General features: G+C 34.7%; 2 protein-coding genes across 2 annotated transcripts; one reads left to right on the forward strand and one right to left on the reverse strand.

Annotated features, from left to right (window-relative positions):
- The first annotated feature begins 382 nt into the window (after positions 1 to 382).
- LOC109218679 (protein SAWADEE HOMEODOMAIN HOMOLOG 2-like) lies at positions 383 to 6,741 on the forward strand. The gene is made up of 9 exons (XM_019383053.1): positions 383 to 603; positions 2,560 to 2,645; positions 2,729 to 2,774; positions 2,865 to 2,997; positions 4,234 to 4,297; positions 5,475 to 5,526; positions 5,652 to 5,795; positions 6,010 to 6,129; positions 6,223 to 6,741. Exons 1-9 carry the CDS (start codon positions 550 to 552, stop codon positions 6,286 to 6,288), a joined length of 765 nt encoding a protein of 254 aa, XP_019238598.1. The 5' UTR covers positions 383 to 549; the 3' UTR covers positions 6,289 to 6,741.
- Positions 6,742 to 9,274: 2,533 nt separating this feature from the next.
- Positions 9,275 to 17,006, reverse strand: LOC109218678 (casein kinase 1-like protein HD16). Its single transcript, XM_019383052.1, has 16 exons — positions 16,203 to 17,006; positions 15,199 to 15,330; positions 15,013 to 15,086; positions 14,842 to 14,911; positions 14,687 to 14,742; positions 14,519 to 14,590; positions 13,652 to 13,746; positions 13,439 to 13,505; positions 13,217 to 13,346; positions 12,918 to 13,136; positions 12,682 to 12,824; positions 12,429 to 12,603; positions 12,179 to 12,269; positions 11,932 to 12,089; positions 11,640 to 11,828; positions 9,275 to 11,528 (listed from the first exon to the last, which is right to left on the reverse strand). Exons 1-16 carry the CDS (start codon positions 16,638 to 16,640, stop codon positions 11,469 to 11,471), a joined length of 2,169 nt encoding a protein of 722 aa, XP_019238597.1. The 5' UTR covers positions 16,641 to 17,006; the 3' UTR covers positions 9,275 to 11,468.
- Positions 17,007 to 20,482: the final 3,476 nt, after the last annotated feature.

Raw genomic sequence — 20,482 nt, forward strand, 5'->3', positions numbered from 1 at the left:
GTGATCCTAATTTTTACTACCAAATGGAAAACCAAAAATATTTTCATATCCTTCGAGTTTTTCAAATCTATTTTAAAGTTAAAAAAATAGCCTTGTCTATTATGTATAAAAGTAATTAACTCTAAAGGACTCTTCAAAAGATTTGAGATTTCATTATCAATATTCGTATCAAAATGTTACTTCCTACATATCATACATACGTTTCTTATGAAATTCGGGTTCGATATTCATTTCAAGAGTTCGAAAGTTCTTGAAATGTTCTTTTCACCATCTCATTTCTGTAATATATTTTCAGTAATAATATATATTTCTGCCATTCTTGTTTGAACCCCTAAAAGGAAACCAAACACGCCCCACGAAAAGAAAGAAAAAAACAAGAGAGAGAGAGAGAGAGAGAGAGAGAGAGAGAGAGAGAAAGAATTAGAGAAGGCGCCCAAAACCCAGAGTCACTCAAATTTCAAGTTACAGAAATAGCGAAAGAGCTTCTCAGACCCGAATGACCCTTTGATCCTATAAAGGTGTTGGCAAAATCTGCAGTTTCAGTGGGTAATGGACCTTCGTCCCAGACCGAGAAAACCTTTCTCTGGCTTTACTGATGCTGAGGTGCTTTTCCCTTTTCCGAATTTTGTTCCCGATTTTGTGCCCTTTTTTTTAAGAATGTTTTTTCAAGGTTTCGCCTTTATGGGTTCTTAAGAAATTTGATTAAGATGATGTTTATGTGTATTTATAGAGGTGTCCATTTCCAAATAAACTTGGTATCAGAGCATGCAATGCAGAAGTCTTGGTTTTAGTTTCATCATCATCATCAACAACAACAGAAAAAAAAAAAAAAAAAAACTATTGCATGTTTAGACATAAAGAAAAGCTTTCCCGTTTTAACAATTTAAGTTTTTCAGATGGAGTGTTCATATTTTATGTGTAAACCCTTCTTCACAATAGAGCTTATAAGTTATGTGTATAGCATTTCTACTTAGCTACAGAGTTGAAATTTCAGTACCTCTATCTTAGCTTGAAGCATGTATTTATGTATGATTATTTTGCTGGTCTAAAGCATGAAACTGATTAACATATTGGTTGAAATGAACAAACAAGTGAGGTTGATGTAGCTTTTGTAATACATCACACGGTTGGTTTGGCTTTAGGAAAGGTTATTGGTTTTACATGAGTACAGTCTCCTTTTTATCATTAAAATGAAAAAAAGAAGGAAAAAAACTGGTTTTGGTCTCATGCAGGACTGCTGGTGGCTAGTATAAGTTACTAGAAGTTATGTAAAATCTAGCTAAAGGGGTATATATTTCCTTTTACTTTATCAAAATTAAAATTTAGAAATTTTATGGTCTATGAAACTACTTTAATACGTTTGTGCAACCAGCAGTAATATATGGGAGTCAATGTTGAGCCTTATATCAACAAGATGGTGGTGTATGAATATGCATATTGATATGGATTTACATTTGTACCAGATTAAAGAGAAAATTAGTAATGATCACGTCCAACAGTGGATGCGAGTAGCAACGAAATTAAGGCTGGCTGGACAGTTTGGTCATGTACCGGTCTGGACGTGTGACAATATGATGATTGAGGATGTTAAAAGGAAGATAGATTTGCAATCACATGAAGGGAAGTTGTCTCAAAGACCTACATCTATAGAATCAATGCGAACTCAACCAAATGAACGCAAAGGATCCCTATAGATAATACTATCTAGTTTAGATTAAAGCTTAGTTGTTGTTACACTTATACTAGGTTCGGTGGTTGTTAGGAGTCTTTTAGTCTGACTAGAAGTGTTTATGTCTGTGTAGGGATGAATATGAGATTTAGGGAATCTCTAATTTGCCTTATAAGACTACTTATTGAGTATCAAAACAAAATAGACCTAAATAGAGCGAAATTAGAACAGAGAGTTCGCCTAGCTGCCCTAACTATTTTGGGATAGAGGATAGTTGATTAATTGGCTTATAAAACTATACCCATCATGCAAGATCTTGTAGAATTGCATGCTTGGTTGTTGATATTTGTGCTGTTTGTCATGCTTTATTGTAGAATTTTATCAATTCTGCCCGCTCACATTGTGGATCATAGTGATTGAGCAGTTGCGTCCAATCCTACTTGCTTCTTTGAGTTTGTGAATATATGATTGGTTCATTTTCTAGCATTGCATTATTGAGTTGCTTTAGAATGTTTCATGCCTTGGTTTCTACATCTGGAATCATTATATGGCAGGGGTGATAGAACTTATTAAAGACAAAGAAAAAGTTTCTTGAATCCAATTGTGGCTGTGGTTGTGGCTCTTATCTTGATTGTTACTTCACATTGTGATTTATTTATGTTGAGTTTTGACTTTCGAGAAAGGTTAAACTTTATATTAGAGATATGTACCTTTGACTAGTCATCCACATCTCCGTTGGCTTCTTTGGCCATTGTGAATTAATCATCATCTGGAATTTGCAAATGATGTCAATCGGCAGCTTTAAGAACACATGTTGGAAGAAACAACTCTAATTTCAGTTACTCTCTTCTAAATTGTAATCTTTTGGACATCTCTTTTTAAACAAGCAGATTGAGAAAATGGAGAAAGAACTTAAACAATCAGGAGAACAGGTTTGTGACCAAGAATTCTGCAAGAAATTGGCACAGGCTTTCAGGTGAGTTGCATTTTCTTGTTGAATAATCAACAAAATCACTTTGTATACATTTGACTTTTAACACATTTTTGGCATGTTTTCAGCCACTCTAAAGGTCGTGCAGGAAAACAGATAGTGAAATGGACTGAGGTTCATAGCTTGACATACTTACTCCAGGATCAGATATTCTTGGTTGAATGTCCATATAGAACTAAGTTCTACTATTTCACTTGAATTTAGGTCCAAACTTGGTTCCGGAACAGGCAGCGAAGTTGTCTCTCAAAGGATAATTCCGCAGAGGCCAAGAGGAAACTCCCTGATGTGACTGAAGAATGTGCTTTAGATAAAGCAATAACATTTCATATGCCTGAAGGTCTCTGTTGATCTATGTTTACTTTATGAAAGTAGATATCTGACATAATGATTAGATGAGACATTGTTTTGCGGGTGCAGAAATTCCCTTTTTCTTCTACTTTCCTCCCTTACTGACCATTTAAAAGTGAGAGTTGAGACTAATACACTACAATTGTTACTCTTCTCACGATAAGTTAACCATGCTACAAATTAAGGACCTTTGCTGCCTTCATATCCAGTAATCACTATTTCAAAGAATTGTTTTTGTGTTCTTAGTTCAGAAAAAAATCTGTTAATTTTTCTAGACTTCCTAGAATTATTGTGCTTCCCAGCTTCAGCTTGAGGTTATATTAGATTGGTATCCACAAGATCAGGGGTAGATTTAATTATGAATCAAGAAATTTTGTCAGAGCTATGCATTAGTTGATATCACACAGCTTTTCTGAACTGGTTATTGAATTAAACTGTACAATGCTACTGAATGAGGAACAACTTGTAGTCATTCTGCCTTTCATTCAGTTATTAATGTTGTATCTTAGTATAACTGGATTTGTTCCTCTTTCTCATTTATATAGTGCACTACCCTTGAAGGATTCTCAAAGTTGCTTTGTTGTGATTAGTATTTCAAACACCAAGCACAAAATTTAACAATTTTAGTTACATAATGCCGACAGTTGTATGATGTGTGATAATTCTGCATGAGATTGAACTTCTTATTAGCTGGGGGTGAAAATTTATAGCACACCTTGTATCCTTCTCTATCTATTCATAATCGTCCCTGAATTACTGTTGTTTCACAAGTCCTCTCAAAGAAGAAGCTACTTGTTTCAATTCCTTTTGGTCCTCTTCTTTCTTCCTTTTCTAAGTTTTTTTGCTTATCAAGCTACAGAGAGTCAAACTACTTTGTCCCTTGTATTCATTCTTTCTTACTTATTTCTCCTATTCTTGTCAATCACTTTTATCAACTCTAATGGAAGGCTTAACATCTCTTTAAAGTAACGTTTCCACTCATATTGACATCAATGGCGAAAGAGATATTTTTGTTGGTTTTCCTCCATCTAAAAATGCGTCTGATTTGATAAGAACCTTGTAAGTAATTGCCAAATAAAGAATTATCTAGGCATATGTTTCCTTTATTTGGTAGCTGAATCTCTTCTGCCAAATGCTTAGTGCTACTTATGGTCCCTTAACAGTTAAATCTGTGGTTCTTTTGTCAGAAAACTGCACTTACATTGTTCGATAAATTCCTTTCCAGGGCAAAAGGTTCCAGATTTGTCAGACTTAGAATTTGAGGCTAGGTCTTCAACAGATGGGGCATGGTAAGCCTACATTAGCAAGCCAGAAAGGCTTACTCTATTTTTCTTCAGTCAGAAATAAGTACTGGATAATCAGCCATTTTAGCATTAGCGTTTAGATGCTTGTTCATCATTTTCAGCATTTCACCTTGGATGCATTTTCAACCTTTTTTGCCCTTAGCCATTAACATAAGATGCAAGAATGAAATCTTGTTTGCATACTTCTGTTTCTAGTCTATCTTTTCTTTGACCTGTCTAAAAAATAAAGAAAAAGAGACAAGACAAAAAAAGAAGAAAGTTTCTCTTAACCGATGAGCAGCTACACTGATGCCGATGCAACTACTTGCGGATTGAATAGCTCAAAGGATTCCATAAGAATGACACTGTTCTGGAAAATAACATCCATTTTGAATATCTTACTTTTCTGTTGTTTGTTTATAGAAGTTCTCTAAGTTACTTCTTGGTGCTTCCCCCTTCGATAATGGTCAATGACTGCTGGTTGCAAAAAATGTTTTATGTTTTTTCTTTTGGGAGCTACATTAAGATCCTCCATCCTTATAAACATGCAATATGGTGGATATTAGGGAAATGTATTGAAGTTCTTACACTTTATTCTGTGGCCATTTTTTATGGCTAAAACTTGTCGAAGCCTACTATCATAATTTACTGCTAAATGGTTATCAAACATCTGAGAATTTGTCATATTCTCATAGGTCATTGCACCTTGTAGGGCTACCTAACATATTGTCCCTTTGAGCTGCCGAAAACTATCCAGGATCATAGAGGTTTTTGCTCCAGAATAATGACTTATTCATGAAACTGATGTTTTTAGATATCTTGAGTGCCAGGCCTTTTATTTAGGAGCTGCTTCTTAAATTCTTATCAGATAACTAACAATCAGAACAAGTAGTTTAGTAAGCTACCTGTCTATTCAAAATCGAATTTCAAGACTTTCAAAAGAATTTTTCTTTGACTTCTTAACAATCAGGGCAATATTATCCCGCTTAAAAGGAAAGGAGCAAAAGAAAGGGTAGGAGGTATCCATTTCCGTAAACTATATTTTCTTTCAAGTATGGAAATGTTTTGGTGATACCTAGTATTTTTCACTTGAATCAATGCATCTGTTGTGAGGTTGTTGAAGTAAAATATTTGCACTTCTTTGTAAGGGACTAATTTAGTGTTTACTTTTGGTGTTTAACAGGTATGACGTTGATACATTTATCTCACACAGGTATCTTAGCTCAGGAGAACCTGTAAGTAGTTCAAATTAATCAAATACATTGCTTATTTGAATAAGATGGTAGAAATAATACTTGGTCAAATTAGAACTTTAGAAGTGGATGTTGCTTGACATTTGGTGGAATGCAACGTGCTGCAGGAAGTTCTTGTGAGATTCGCGGGATTTGGATCAGAGGAGGACGAGTGGATAAACGTAAGAAAGTCAGTCCGGGAACGATCTGTACCTCTTGAGAGTTCAGAATGTAACAAAGTCAGGGTTGGGGATCCTGTTTTGTGCTTCCAGGTACACCTTTCTTCCAATGGACTCTCTTTTCCCGTTGTTCTAGGGGTAAAAAGGGCAAATAACTTCTTAGGTAGCGCCATTGATAGAGGGTCTAAGAATGAGATCATCAAAAGGTAGAATATATCACAATGATGGCCTCTGAGTTGCAGATATGTTGGTGTATCGCAGAATGCTTTAACTTTATATTTTGGTTTTCCTATTTTGATCTAACTAGGAGAGGAAGGACCAGGCTAGATATGTTGAAGCACGTGTTATTGAAATTCAAAAGAAATTTCATGATATAAGGGGCTGCAGATGTCTCTTTGTGATTCAGTATGATCATGATAACACAGAGGTGCGTTTTCATAACAGGAGAATATCTATCCATTATTATCATTTTGCACTTGGTTGGATTTACGTTATCACTTTTTGTTACTTCTTGCTTCAGGAAATTGTTCATTTGAGGAGATTATGTTTCCGGCCAAGCGTATTAGGGCGTCTGTGCCAGATTTAGGTTTTGAATATAATTATTGCAGCCCAACATGTTTTGCCTTTTGATGATGCACAGTTTTGTTACCTTCATTTGGCTAGTTGATGCAGTAGGTTTAATGCAGCTTATTTTGCTTCTTGTGGCCCATATCTAATCTAAACCAATATGCTAAAGGCATAATTTTGGTGAAAATTTCATATGCCTATTGTTTCGTATATCTGCATTCTGGGGGTTGGACAATTGTATTGTGTCAGAAAACGTTTCCCAGAACTCTTTCAGATGCAATTTCTAGTTGCAAATTTTAGTAGAAGAAAACAGTACATAGAAGTGCATTCCAGCAAGTCTCTATATTGTCAACAAGTGCTCCAAACTATTAGGGGTCGTTTGGTTGGAATACGATTTATACCGGTTTAAGTTATGCCGGTATAAGTTATATTGGGATAAGTAATGTTGGAAGTAGTTATGCTGGGATTGTTGTTTATTCATTGTTTGGTATGTTGTATTAAGAATGACAATTGCATACTTTCTAAGAAGAAGGTATAAGTTATACCGGTGCTAATTACCCCACCTTCTATAAGGTATAAGTTATCCCAGTGTTAAAATTAACATCGGGATAACTTATACCCGGTTTGCTAACCAAACAGAGTATTAAGGTGGTATTAAATTTTTATACCACCTTTATACCTTCTTTTACCTCGTACCAAACGACCCCTAAGTGGTTTATTGAATGGATAAAGTTACAAGACTTAACTTTAGACTTTAGGGTTGACAAGTTTCTCAAAAAGAAAAGGTTTATTTTAAGTTGTAGAAGCTTTTGTTCCTTTTTCTGTTGTAGAAAAAAACTCAAAGAAGTAGCCTATCTTTAGAAGTAGAAGTAAAAACTTCTATAGTTCTTTTACTAGACAGTAGTACTATTGTCAAAAAATAATATTTATCAAGCTATCCCCCAAAGTTTGGACTAAACCAATCTTATGCATCGTTGAGAACATATTTATGACTAAAGTTTCATAACTTTGCCTTCTCTCTATTTTGGTTTTTCATTTTTAACATTAAGATGAAATTGATAAACTTAATTAGTGTAACATTTATCTATTTAAAAAATACTAAATCTAAAGTAAATATTTACATGTTCTTTTGTAAAAATTGCATGGGACGCCCTATTTGGTCGCCCCTTTTTAACTTAAACCCGTTTTGTTTTTCCATTTGCATTCGTACCTATTTTTTTGTTAAAATCGTTTTAAAAAAGTGATTTTGCCCTTCAGGATTATTGAAAAAACTGTAGACTGTAGGATAAAATTTTAGCATGTTTTGGTATGAAGTTTTAGCAAATGAACTAAATAACTTCAGCATGCATTAGAATCGTTAGAAAATTACAATTGCAAGATAAACTTAAGCATGTTTAGTTTGAAGTTTAGCAAATGAAATAAAAAACTTAAGAATAAAAAACTTAAGCATGTTTAGTCTGAAGCTTTAGCAAATGAATTAAAAATCTTAAGCATGTTTAGTCTGAAATTTTAGCAAATGAACTAAATAACTTAAGCATATTTAGTCCGAACTAAATAACTTAAAGCATGTTCTTTTCAATAATTTGACACTCACAATCATTCTTTAGAAAGATTGACCAAATTGGAGAAAAAAGAAAAATGACCAAACACGAAATGTGTTTCTAACAGTAACAGAAGCGTTTCCTAAATAATTTGCTCAAACAAAACTGTGTGACTATCTGAAATTGTCTTTTAAAATTTCATTTGAGATAAGCACTTTCAATAATAAGAAAAATCTAAAATCTCGTCCAAACGAGCTCTGAATATGCTAACAAAGTTTAAGCGAAAGTTAATTGACTGACCGCTAAATGTGGAAACAGTTAACCACCAAAGGTCAGATGTCACCAATCAACTCTAGTCGTGTTGAAATGTTCATGATATTAGTAATGATTCTAAGAAACTATTTTTCATAAGAACTAATATCATAATTCATAAGGAAATAAGACATTATCCGTCCAAATTACTCATAATTTTCTATTTCGTGATTCGCTACTAATAATGTTCCGGCATACAATTTTCACACCTTTCAATCTCTGTAAATTTTATGACGTTTCATATGTCAAAAGTAGGACCTTTTTTATCAATATTAATATTTTTGTTTCACTACTACTATTAATACATAAGCTAAATTAATATTTTAAGCACCATCAAACGCGATCCACTAAATTGAAATTAGACCAATCTGTTATCCGGACTTCATGGTCTTTACCTGTTAATTAATCTCGACAGTGAAACTCTCTTTTTAATCTTGATAATAACGACTCCATATCTTCTTCTCTATTACCCATTTTAGATTTAGTATCTCTTAAGGCGTATGCACACACTGAAAAGTGTTAAATAACTCTTACATTAATACAGTACATGAATTTATCGGATCTTATGAGAAATCAAAGTAAATAGAATCAATGAAGGCCCATGCTTTTTCCATCTTTATTACGCCTGTGGTGCAGGGGCCAGTTTAGCTGAAATACTTGCTCAGCACACCCCGCGATCGTCGGTGAAGTCCGTTTCCTGATCTGCTATCTTTCTACATTTTAGAAGTTAATAGATCAGGTGTAAATTGCACTTCGAATTATTCCAGAGCGCTAAAACTCAGGCAAATGTGCTATATCAAACACTTGTAGAGCTTTGTGGCAGGCAAACTGCAAATCACAATTTAAATCTCGCAGTTCTCCAACCACAAGACAGCAACAATATCAGCATAAGGCAAATAGAAATCAAGTTCGGGTCCACTCCAGTGTCTCATCACACATCAGCTTGATACAGCACGAAGCCAACCCTCTGATATCAGTACTAACAGCTTGCCACTATCCGACGTACATGTCAAAGATCAGCGCTTAACCACAAAAAATGAACATTGATATGGTTGGTCATGCAAGAAAGAGAAGCTATACACTACAAGACAAGTAAAAGACAATCTGCATGGAGGGCTGCTGCCTTCCTATATCAAGCGACAACAATTTCCAGAAGGCAATTGAAGTTCATTTCACCAGTACAATATGTGAAGGCAGGTAAACCAACTCAAATAGGCAGGTCAAATCAAACCACTTAAAGGTCGCAATCGGAAATACATGCAGGAAAAACATTCAGCAGACAGCAGCAGCACATCCAAAGGCACTAAGTTTTACATGATAGCTACCTACTGAGTTCTAGAAGACTAAGGAAGAATGTGACAAATTGCCCTTTGTATAGCTCCAACTTTATGCCAAAAGTTAAAGGCCTGATGGAAGTTGGTCTTGACAAAAGCACTTGATTCCAACATCCTTGAAATCACCAGTAATTAATTTCAAACCACATGAGGTTCCAAAATGCATAAAAGTGATAAAACACATAATACAGGAAATAATTTTGAACCATAAGGAGCAGTTGCAATAAGAGATGACAAAAGGATCAGTTTCTTTCTGTTCCAAAATTTACGAACTTGAATTAATAAATACCCAGTTATACTTCACGAGCTGGAGTTCTCTTCATTTTCTAGCACCATATGATCTTTTGCAAAGATCCATCCCATGGAGCCCAACATATACCTCTTAATGCCATCTTGCCTAAGGCCATTGGTCCCAACTTATGATCTAAATCCTGTGGACAATTGTGGCAAACAATAAATTACAAAAGGAAAGAAACTATTGGAACTTACCATCAAGGAACCACGAGGAAAATCTGAGCATGCCACCTGACAACACCAGTTAGCCCTGAAAGGACATCTGGATATGACATACTTGAGGAAAACAGCGTGAAAGATATAAGTAAAAGACCTTGTAACAGAATAATCAGCAGACACTTCTATTTATCAGTCCAACAACACACACACCCACACACATTATATGCAGGTAAGGACAACTAACATACTTTTAAAGTGTTAATAACAAGAGGGAAGGCCAAGCTGGATTAGCCATGGCCAGGAGGTCATTCCAAACTTGTGCCACTCTCATCCCAGTGAAAACAAAACTTACACATTTCATCTTGGCTGAAATTCGGCCGGCTAAGCTTACCCCCTTCTTTGCAGCTCACAATTTGATTTATGGCACGAATGTACATTTCATGCACCTTTTCTAAAAAAAATTATAGCAAAAACCACCGCAGATAATACATCAATTTCTTCTAAGAAGCTTCCATAATCAGGGACTTCGTGCAGGTTATCGTTCAGACTGGCACAGTTTTTTAATAGTCTAACACAATAGATCACTCAGATTTTGAACCCCAGCACAGGGAAACAATCCATCAATCTATTACACCAACCACAAATAATTTGGTTCAACTATGAACCCTTAATAGTCATTCCACGATACTCCAGTCTAACTCTATTACACTCTAATACAGCGAGGAACATGATCTTTTTTAAATAGTTTATGTTTCAAAAATTTACTTAAGTGAAAATCAATTCTTCCTCGCGATAATAGTTTCTAATAGAGCTTTGGGTACCTAACGTTCGGGGAATCTTAAAAGCACAGTTGGTTGGCTACCTGAACTTTCACCTTGCTGGTGAGGGCACCTTGTAATCCCCTCCCCATTTCCCCTTCCCCCTATATATAATATTACAACAAAAAAGGATACCTAACATTCAGATAGTTGCAACATAGAAGTATTCTGAGAAAATTGAAAAATATGAACAAATTAACGTATTCAAGACAGACACCAACTCCAGAACACCATTTGTTGCATATGAGGGAAGAGAGACTCAGACTGGAATTTTCTGTGTCTGGAGACCAGAATGCCAAATACATCAAGAATGGAAAGACCAACAACCAGGGATTCAATTCAAATTCATGATCCCCGGAACAGAAGTTCAAACCAGGAAAAATTGCCAGAAAAAATTAAGAAATAAGGTCATATACCTTTAATGTCCAAGCTACTTTGTACTCTTAAATTGCAAGGTCATAGTACTACAAAATTAGATGTTTATCTTGCCTCTAAAAACTAATTATTGTTCAAACTATACAAATTTTGACAAGTAAATAAACCCCCATATAAGATCATGAACTGCCACGGAATTTAGGGAATGTCATCTCCAAAGGATAATAAAAGAGCCAGCTAGCCAAGGAGGAAAGACTGCCCATTTTTCTCCATTTAGATGAAAAATAAGCAAGCACTTTTTCAAGGCACATACAACAGAGTATCACATGATACCCAAGAAAATTCCCAACCAAATTTTTAAGTGCCTCAAGAAACAGTTCGCCCATAACAAACTGATGCAATGTAAAGGTTCTTGGCCCACTTCTCCTGCAAAACGGTAACATAACTAGTTAGGCCTAGGACCAGGGAAAAAGGTACGCAGAAGGCGAAAGAAATGGTCCCCATAAAAGTGAAGCGATGACAGATGGAATAAATGACCTTGACATGAGTGCTAGGAAAGGCAGAAGTACGAAGTGTCTCTTGTGTTTCATCCGCAGGCTTCCTTCTCGGAACACTTAGAACAAGAGCAGTTTGATCCCATGTGGCTGCAGTGGACGTGATACGGTAACCAGCATCCCACCTCCTATGAACCCCTTCACTAGGATAGAGAAAATCTAATTCCACCACCTGTAAATTAATAAAAACACATGATTACCAGATATCAAAATAGAGTGCACAAAGAGGATAAACTAATAAAAAGTTTTTTAAAAGAAAATTTCACAAGAAAAACCTGATCAGAGAACCCCGCCCCACGTGACATAACAATTGCCCATCTACTTCCTGCAGTTGCCATTGCCGTGACATAGAACCCCTCTCTCCATTTTTTATTTATCCACTTGAAAGGAAATGACTCGCTGACTTTGTAGGACTGCTGCAGATACTGAGTACCTGATGTTTACCACAGAACCTACTTCAGTCTGGTTTAATTCACACGCACTGTGACAACCGAAGTATAACAAGTATAATTTTTAACTGACCCTTTGACATAACTACTAAAGAGCTCCCATTATTTGCTCCTGCTATCGCACTAATATAATAATTCTTCTCCCATTGCTCCATGATCCACTCCTATATTCAAACATAAAATATGAGGAATTAGCCCTACCAAAGTGAAAGAAAGAATTGTATTTCCATCTGCCACAACATTAGCAGAAATATATTAGATTGCGTATGCAACAGAAATTTGACTACTCTTCAAGATTGACCACTCAACAGAATATAAAAGACCTTGTGAAGAAAAAGAGGTGACAACTCATAAACTTGAGCAGTGAACCCAGTCCCTGCATCCATAATTAGGGCCCACAAGTTCGAACAGGATGCCACGCTGCTAATGAATAGTCCATCCTCATTTCCTTTCTCAATGTGCTGAGCCAGCCTCGTATCAGCAACGTTATAATGATACCTACAAATGCCAGTTATGTCATTTCCTTTTACACAAGCTAAAGACCAAGAGATATCAGGTGCAAGTATATATATACACCTTTGCTTCATTGGGCGACGAGCATTGTAGACACTAATCCATTGCGTTGCAGGCATTCCCATTCGTACTTTCTTCTTTGGTTGTTCATCGTCATCTTCTTCCATCGTAAGCCTTCCTCTCTTTTGTCCAACTTGATATATAAGCTTCAATAACATAAAATGTGTTAGAAACAATTCTCCTGTCGCTGATTTTCAAAATCAAAGGATGCCCTGAATTAAGAAGATGTCAGGTTATACCTTCTGTGCACCATCAGTGTTGATTGGCCTGATGTCTGGATTTGGACCTACTATTCCATCAAACAGCGAGATATATTTCGCATAATTAGGTTCCTCGTCAAACTTCAAGTTCACAACATATTCCACAAACTGCCTAAATGGAGCAGGGCAGAAGCAGCAAAGTGTATCCGGAGAAGTCGCCATCTTTTTCTTACAGACAAGGAAACCTTTATTCTCACCCTATAAAAATCACTATCATGTGTCAACAAAAGGGATCTGTTAAGAAGTAATACTGCAATTTAAATCAAGAAAATGCTTACCTGATATCCCTGCCAAGGCAGCCGGCCTCGGAGAAGAAAGATGAGAGTGTAAGCCAGGGATTCTAGGTCATCCCTCCGACTTCCAGTTCTTCCGAGGTGAGCGTGCACACTAGCATACCTTACAGTTCCCCTAGAGCAATGATTTTCTTACTAGTCAGTGAACCCAGTTTGGAAATGCAAACCAAGGCACACAACATAGAGAGTAATTGATGACTACTGTACCTAAAGACATCAGGCCTTTGGTCATACTCAACATGAGAACCAGTTGAAGTATCGCGCCACCTTGTTGCTGCAACACTCAAACAGGTAAACACATAAAAATGTTGCACCAAAGATGGAACATGATGAAGATTGCTAAAATAAAATACAAAAGAGATGACTAATAGTTATCGAATTTGTTTTCTTTTATGATAAAAGCTGTATTTCCATGTATACCTAATCCAAGGTCAACCAGAAAAAGTTTTTTCTCGTCAGGAGTTCCAGGAGTCCCAAGAAGAAAGTTTTCGGGTTTCACATCTCCATGCACATACCTGCAGAACAACAGCACCAGTATGACAAGATTATTTCAGGTCTGTCAAAGGAATTCTCGTACAGAACAACCACAAAACAATAAGTTCACTTTTCCACAGCCAAACCCCATATTCTGTCCACAAACCAGAGACTAACAGACGCAAGATGTTGTGTGTTCTTACTTTCGTTGGAAGATAGATAGGTGGTTGAGGATATGTTCCCATAATGAGGCACCCAACGGTGTTGCCTAGTGGACAATGAAGTGGGTTAAGAAGCATGATATATCAGGTTCAAATCCTAGTGAAGACAAAAACACTACGTGATTTCTTCCCATCAGTCCAAGCCTTAGCTTAGTGGACAGAGTTACTTGGTACTCCCTCCATTTCAATTTATGTGAACCCATTTGACTGGGCACGGAGTTTAAGAAAAGAGAGAAGACTTTTGAACTTGTGGCGTAAAATGAAGCACATATATTTTGTGTGGTTATAAATCATTGCATAAAGGTAAATTGTTTCCAAATAGGGAAAGAGGTCATTCTTTTTGGCACGGACTAAAAAGGAAATAGGTTCACATAAATTGAAAGGGAGGGAGTACTCGGTACGTGTTGCTGGTGGGAGGTAGCAGGTATCCCGTGGATTTAGTCGAGGTGCGCACAAGCTAGCCCGGACACCATGGTTATAAAACAAAATGAATGTACACTATATCATCATAACCCAGAATACATAATTTCTGCCTAAGATGGAACACAGCCTTTAGCCTGTAGCGGGATGATAACCGCAAATCCATACTTACCCTCTAGAGTGCAACTTCTCAAGTATGGATATTGCTTCAATGGCAATGCATGCAACCATTTCAATAGACATCCTGAAATGGACAATGTAAAAATAAACAGAATGTCATTGAATTCCAGCGACCAGCAATAACCTCCTCATAAAATTATAAATACAGAATGGAGCTTACGCATGAGAATTATTGTTCCAGACATCCCACAAACTAGGACCAAGCATATCCATAACCTACAATCATACAAAACATTCTGTAATTTCATGGAGATTAAAGCGGAAATCCAAAGAGAGACTATCATAAAGTTATACTACAGTAAGCAAATCACATACCATAATGTAGTAATCACCTTGTCGTCCCTTGTAATGGACACGTGGTATCCCATGACTACCACCAAGGGCACTGCCACAAAGAAAAGCTATCAATTATAGGACAGTGTTTTTACCAGATATGTGACAATAACTAAGAGCTACATTACGAACGAATACAAGAAAAAGACTTACTTGTAGACCTGCCACTCATAAGGTGGTCCATAGTTACAACCTTTGCTACTTCTATGCTCAAATTTCAAGGCAACCTAGAACCAAATATGTCAATATAATCAACAAAAATATCAAAGAGAATGATCTTCAACTTTCTTGGGGGGTGGGGGCGCGGAGGTAAACACAGATGCAGAATGTTGTGCTTACCTCTACAGCTCCTGCGCCAGTTCTTTCGTGTGGATGTGACGGATTTACCCGACGACCTACATACACTTGACCAAATCCTCCTTTACCAAGCTTTTTGTCAATCCTATAAGCTGGTGATCCACCAACCTGGACCTGTAACACATAAAAGGAGATATTGCAATTGCAATGTTCAAGACGAATGCTTCAACCAGAAAGTGGAGGGAAAAAAACAAGAATAGCCGCAAAAACTCATATACGCTCCCAGCACTATAGACACAACATAATGTCATCAAACACCAACCACATTTATCAGAGCAACCAACATCAATGAAAATAACAAGAAAGCATACTCCGCTTCCTCTAACATTGTCAAAAAATAAAAACTTCATAGATCAACCCAAAGCCAATTATAAAACATCAAAATCTTAAAAGATATTGAGAGAAAGTTTGCCTGACTAAATACCCAGAGGTTTGTTCAGACAACCAAGACAAGATAATAGACCAAAGAAACTTGATAAATTCACATAATCTTAAAGACTTATACAAACAAGACCTCAAGACCCAAGGGTGTGGCCTGGTGGTTAATGAAGTGGGAGGAAAGCCATGCACTCTCAGTTCAAATCCTAGCGGAGTATAAAAAAACCACTAGGTGGCTTCTTTTTTTGCTTAAGCATTACTACACAGAGTAACCAGGTTGTAGGTACCCATGAAATAGTGAGGTGCACGTAAACCACCCTGGACACCATTGTCATTAAAGAAATAGACAAAGAAGATCTCAATTTAAAATCTCTTCCATAAACAAATTATAGTGAACAAAAGGCATAGACAAGCGATCAGTAAGAATTGCGGAGCTTATATATACAACTAAAAAACTGAATCTTCCATCATCATCATCAAGCATAAACAAAATAAAAATTAAAAAATTAATTTTAAAAACACAGCATCAAAGCACTGTTGAACTGAAAGAGAGTAAGCAGAAATACTGAACTCTAGAGAGAGACAGAATAAGAAGAAGAAAATCGTACCCTTTCAGGAAGGGGAGCAGTGCTACCTTCTTCCTCAGCTCCCAAACCCTTATCACCGCCGCTTCCACCGCCGCCACTACCGTACTCGTCCATTTGCTGCTTTTTTTCTCCTTCCTCTACTTCCTTCTTCCTATCCTTATCCTCCTCTGCTTCACCAGTCCTAAACGACGTCGTTTTCTTCACAGCATTCTCCTCCTCATCATCATCTACCACTACTATAGGTACAACTTCCTTAATTACCTCTTCTTCGTTATTAACGTTGTTCTTCTTCTTCCTTCCTCCAACGGCTCTATTTCCCGCACCCGCTGCTCTCCGCGTCCTCGTTGTTCTCCGTGCAACCCTCTTGTTCTCGTTGTTGTTGTTGTTTTCGGGTTCGATTGAAGCAATCGGTCGACGGCCTCTGCGCACACCGCTACGCAGTTGAGGCATATCGATCATCCATCAACTTCTGAAAACCCTAAACCGAACTTCATTAAAACAAGGCCCCGTCTTTTTCTTATTCTAGACTCTTCGACTGGGTAAAATTCAAAGATCTCCGAGAGCAAAAATCAGAAAATTAACGAAATCGGCGCCGGTGACGGATGGACTGACGGGCGATCAATTGCCGATGACTGTGTGTGTATGTGAATCTGTATGTATCTGTATATGAATTAGGGCTCGGATCTGTGATGAAAAAAATGGAAAGAACAAAAAAACCTCCAAACGAATGAGAGTGAAAACAGGCGAGAAACAGAAAAAGAGACTTTGCCCTCTTCTTTTTTCCTCTTGTTGGATTTCTTCTAAATGAGAGTAATGGAGTAATATTTTTTTTTTTTTTTAAAGGGAACTTTACTTACAACTTATTTTATTGCTTTATAATATAGGAGATCCTATATTTAATTTACTATTTTCTATTTTTATAGTTGGTAGGCGTGTTTAATACTAGTATGGTACAAAATTTAATCTAGAAAAGGAAAAGTTTCGGCATATAAGCTAAAAACATTATAACATTACCAAAACTATTTTTCATACCTTATTTTGTCCTATTATATGCCATGCCAATTTTATATGAGTACGATTAGAAAGCGTAATAAAATTTAAAAATTAAAGAGGTGGTAAACAAAATTTGTAGAGGACAAGTTAATTTTTTACAGTTTTTTTAATAACTAGTACACGTGTTGTGCGTGTACCCAATCTCTATGATTATAAAATATTAAAAAATCACACAGTTATTATATTAAAAATTATGTTTGAGTTAAATAGTAGTAAAAGTTAAACAAAAAAGTGTAAGTTCTTAAAATTAATGATTGTTGATTACATTTAGCTAACTCAATAAAGGTAGAAACTATGCACAGGTTCCTAATCATCTCTATTGATATACTCAGCTAAAAATTTAACCTAATTAATATAAATCACTATCGCAAAAGTAGAATCTAGAAAATACATTTAGATTAGTTTACTCTTTTTTTCATTTTGGAGTGAGCTTTTTTTCTGTCCAAGCTTATAAGCATGCATCCAGATTCTACGTCCCCATGCATCCGGAAGTTGCCTTTTTATGTAAGCAAGAGTATATGACTGAAATTGAATTACTTATTGTTGATGGATTCGAAAGGATATGTATGTAAATATTATTTTAGAAGGAGCCAAAATATAGAATACATATTAAAAATTAGAATTAAAATTTTGTTCTTTCATCAGTTTTCAGTTGATGTTTAGTTTCGATATGTGCTCATTTTATTAAAGGTAAGTCTGGTTTAGTCAAAAATATTTTAATAGTTTATAATCTTTAAAATACTTTTATAAGAAACACCAACAACAGACAACTCAGTAAAATTCCATAAGTGAGGTCCGAAGAGAACAGCATGTACGCAAACCTTACCCCTACCGGAGGGAGTAGAGAGACTATTTCCTAAAATACTTTTATAAGAAAACAAAATAATTTGTTTAAATAAAAAACTGAATATTTTAGTTTTTAATTTCTGTTGCGAATATAAATATTTGAATTTAAGAAATTGAAAACGTTAAAAGAGATTTTTATTATGTTACCAAGATAACTTAGACAAAATAATTACACATCTACTATTTGCATTTGAGATAATAACTCTAACGGTTTAATAAAGCACATGTAGTTTTAAACTGCTAATTATACGATTAAAGTTATTTTTCACAAGAAACTTGACAAAAACAATAAGTATAAATTTCTTACTTAAGTGTTATGTTACAATTAACAAAATATTTCAAAATATGCTATATAAGGAGTTTGCTACTCTTTAGCACGTTCCGATATTATATAAGAAGAATATTAATTGCTTATCTCAGTCAATTTTATTTTTATTTTTTGTACATATTGTTTACTTGGTTATAAAATATCTATAATTACCAAAAAATAAAATAAATATAAATAACAAGTCGTCCGAGAATAATTACAATAATGTAAAAATAATTTTCAATTTTATTAGGAATATATAAAAAAACATTATTCAATCCATTCCTAGTAAAATTAAATTACATTATCAAAAAGTTTATAGCGTTCACACAGATAAAATCTTAAATTTTTTTAGATATATCTCCGATATGTATGATTTTTTTGAGGTTAAATATCTAGAACAACAAACCTCATTTTTTTCTCACAAATAATTTTTGGCTTTGTAGATATTTGTGTGCAGAAGGATATAGAAGAAGAAGAATTCACATGCACATAATTGTAGACATAAATTGAGAGAGGACATCAAATATTAAAAAAAAAAACGTACCCACGATGATTTGGAATTGTCGCATCTTTGTTTTTGCTTAAAATTTGATTAGTACACCTTATTTTGAATAGTAAAATCTTAGTCGGTTTGAAGTCCCAAATATTAGGACCTAATTACTATTCTATATTTATATCTATCTATCTATATTATTATAAAAACACGAATACAATGTTGATAGACCAAAATAGCCCTAAAATAATTTTCACTAAAAGTCATAAAAAGGGATATAACTGGAAATAATACACGTTAAAATAAAGAATTGTAACTGTAATAGAAATAGTATTGATATTTAAGATCTTGGCCGATATGTGAAAGATATGCCTAATTTGTAATGGCTTCTAACAATTTATTTCCTTTTCGCAAGAACAAGTTTTAACTACTTAAAGAGTTTTAGTGCGAGTAGAATTAAAAGGATTCTTCGTCAGATTTTGTTATTCTCTTACCTGAATTTTAAAGCAAGACCTATTGCCTCAATAATGGATAAAAATATTCTTATTACATTATTTTTCACATAACTTTGTAGGTTATTTTGATCAAAAGAATATAAATATACTTCTAATCTAATACACTACTATTTCCGATGAATAGATTTTTATTGGAAATTAATGCCGTGAATTGGGTCTTTTGGGGATTTTTTTCTTTACTTTATTTTAAGTTTTCTTTTACTTTTTTTTTTTTGGCAAAACAAAGAATAATCTGCTGAAATAATAAATAATCAAACAAAATATTGTGAAGTAAATAAGTTACTATTCCTATCATGTCAAAAGTGTAATGAACTAATTTTATATTATTCAAAAGCTAAATATTTTTTATAAATAGTTTTGTGTTGGATATTACTGGGTATGTTGTTGTTGTTGAATAAAATTATAATATTTAAAGCTTTAAATTTAACTAATAATAGAGTTCTTAAAGATTTTTAATAGAGAATTATTTCATTAAAAATTCAGTTCCATCTTGAATAATATTTAAGATGTTTCTAAATAATAAAGACTTTTAATCAGTGAATTTATCAAAAGAATATGAGATTTAGTAAGAACATCACAGAGAAAAAGAGAATAAAAATGATTGAACGGAAAACGACATGTACCAACTACTCAGAATTTTTTTAGTTATTTAAAACTACCAAAAATTAATTGATATTAAGGAAAGATTAAAATTACAGAATGATAAATCCTTTTCTTAGATTAATCAAAGACCGTTTAGAAAGATTGAAGTATTCAATATTAGTTTTTCATTATATCGTCATAACACCTTAAAAACTTGAATTGATCGACAATCATGTAAAACATTTAAGTTAAACAATAAACTTTATTATGTTGCTTATTAAACAAAATATATATAATTTTGACGTAATATCGGTACTTACTGTACTACTGAATAAGGAAAGATTGACAAATTATTGTGACATAACACAACATAGATCAAATCGTGCTCAATGAGTTTATCGATATGCTTCGGAGCTGAAGCCATGAACGAAAAAAAAAACGAATAATCTCGATTTGGTTGAACTACCAGCGATAGAATTTATTTTAGCTAAATTAAATAATT

Source organism: Nicotiana attenuata, unplaced genomic scaffold, assembly GCF_001879085.1.
Source record: "Nicotiana attenuata strain UT unplaced genomic scaffold, NIATTr2, whole genome shotgun sequence".
Classification (NCBI taxonomy): Eukaryota; Viridiplantae; Streptophyta; class Magnoliopsida; order Solanales; family Solanaceae; genus Nicotiana; species Nicotiana attenuata.

What these genes read in the sequence shown, in the direction of transcription:
- LOC109218679 (XM_019383053.1), top strand. Translation starts at nt 550, where the DNA reads ATGGACCTTCGTCCCAGACCGAGAAAACCTTTCTCTGGCTTTACTGAT. An exon ending in AGATAGTGAAATGGACTGAG is followed by an intron (nt 2,775 to 2,864) that starts GTTCATAGCTTG and finishes ACTTGAATTTAG; the next exon opens with GTCCAAACTTGGTTCCGGAA. An exon ending in ATCTTAGCTCAGGAGAACCT is followed by an intron (nt 5,527 to 5,651) that starts GTAAGTAGTTCA and finishes AACGTGCTGCAG; the next exon opens with GAAGTTCTTGTGAGATTCGC.
- LOC109218678 (XM_019383052.1), bottom strand. Translation starts at nt 16,640, where the DNA reads ATGATCGATATGCCTCAACTGCGTAGCGGTGTGCGCAGAGGCCGTCGA. An exon ending in AAGGTGATTACTACATTATG is followed by an intron (nt 14,743 to 14,841) that starts GTATGTGATTTG and finishes GTATGATTGTAG; the next exon opens with GTTATGGATATGCTTGGTCC. An exon ending in TTCCTAGCACTCATGTCAAG is followed by an intron (nt 11,529 to 11,639) that starts GTCATTTATTCC and finishes ACCGTTTTGCAG; the next exon opens with GAGAAGTGGGCCAAGAACCT.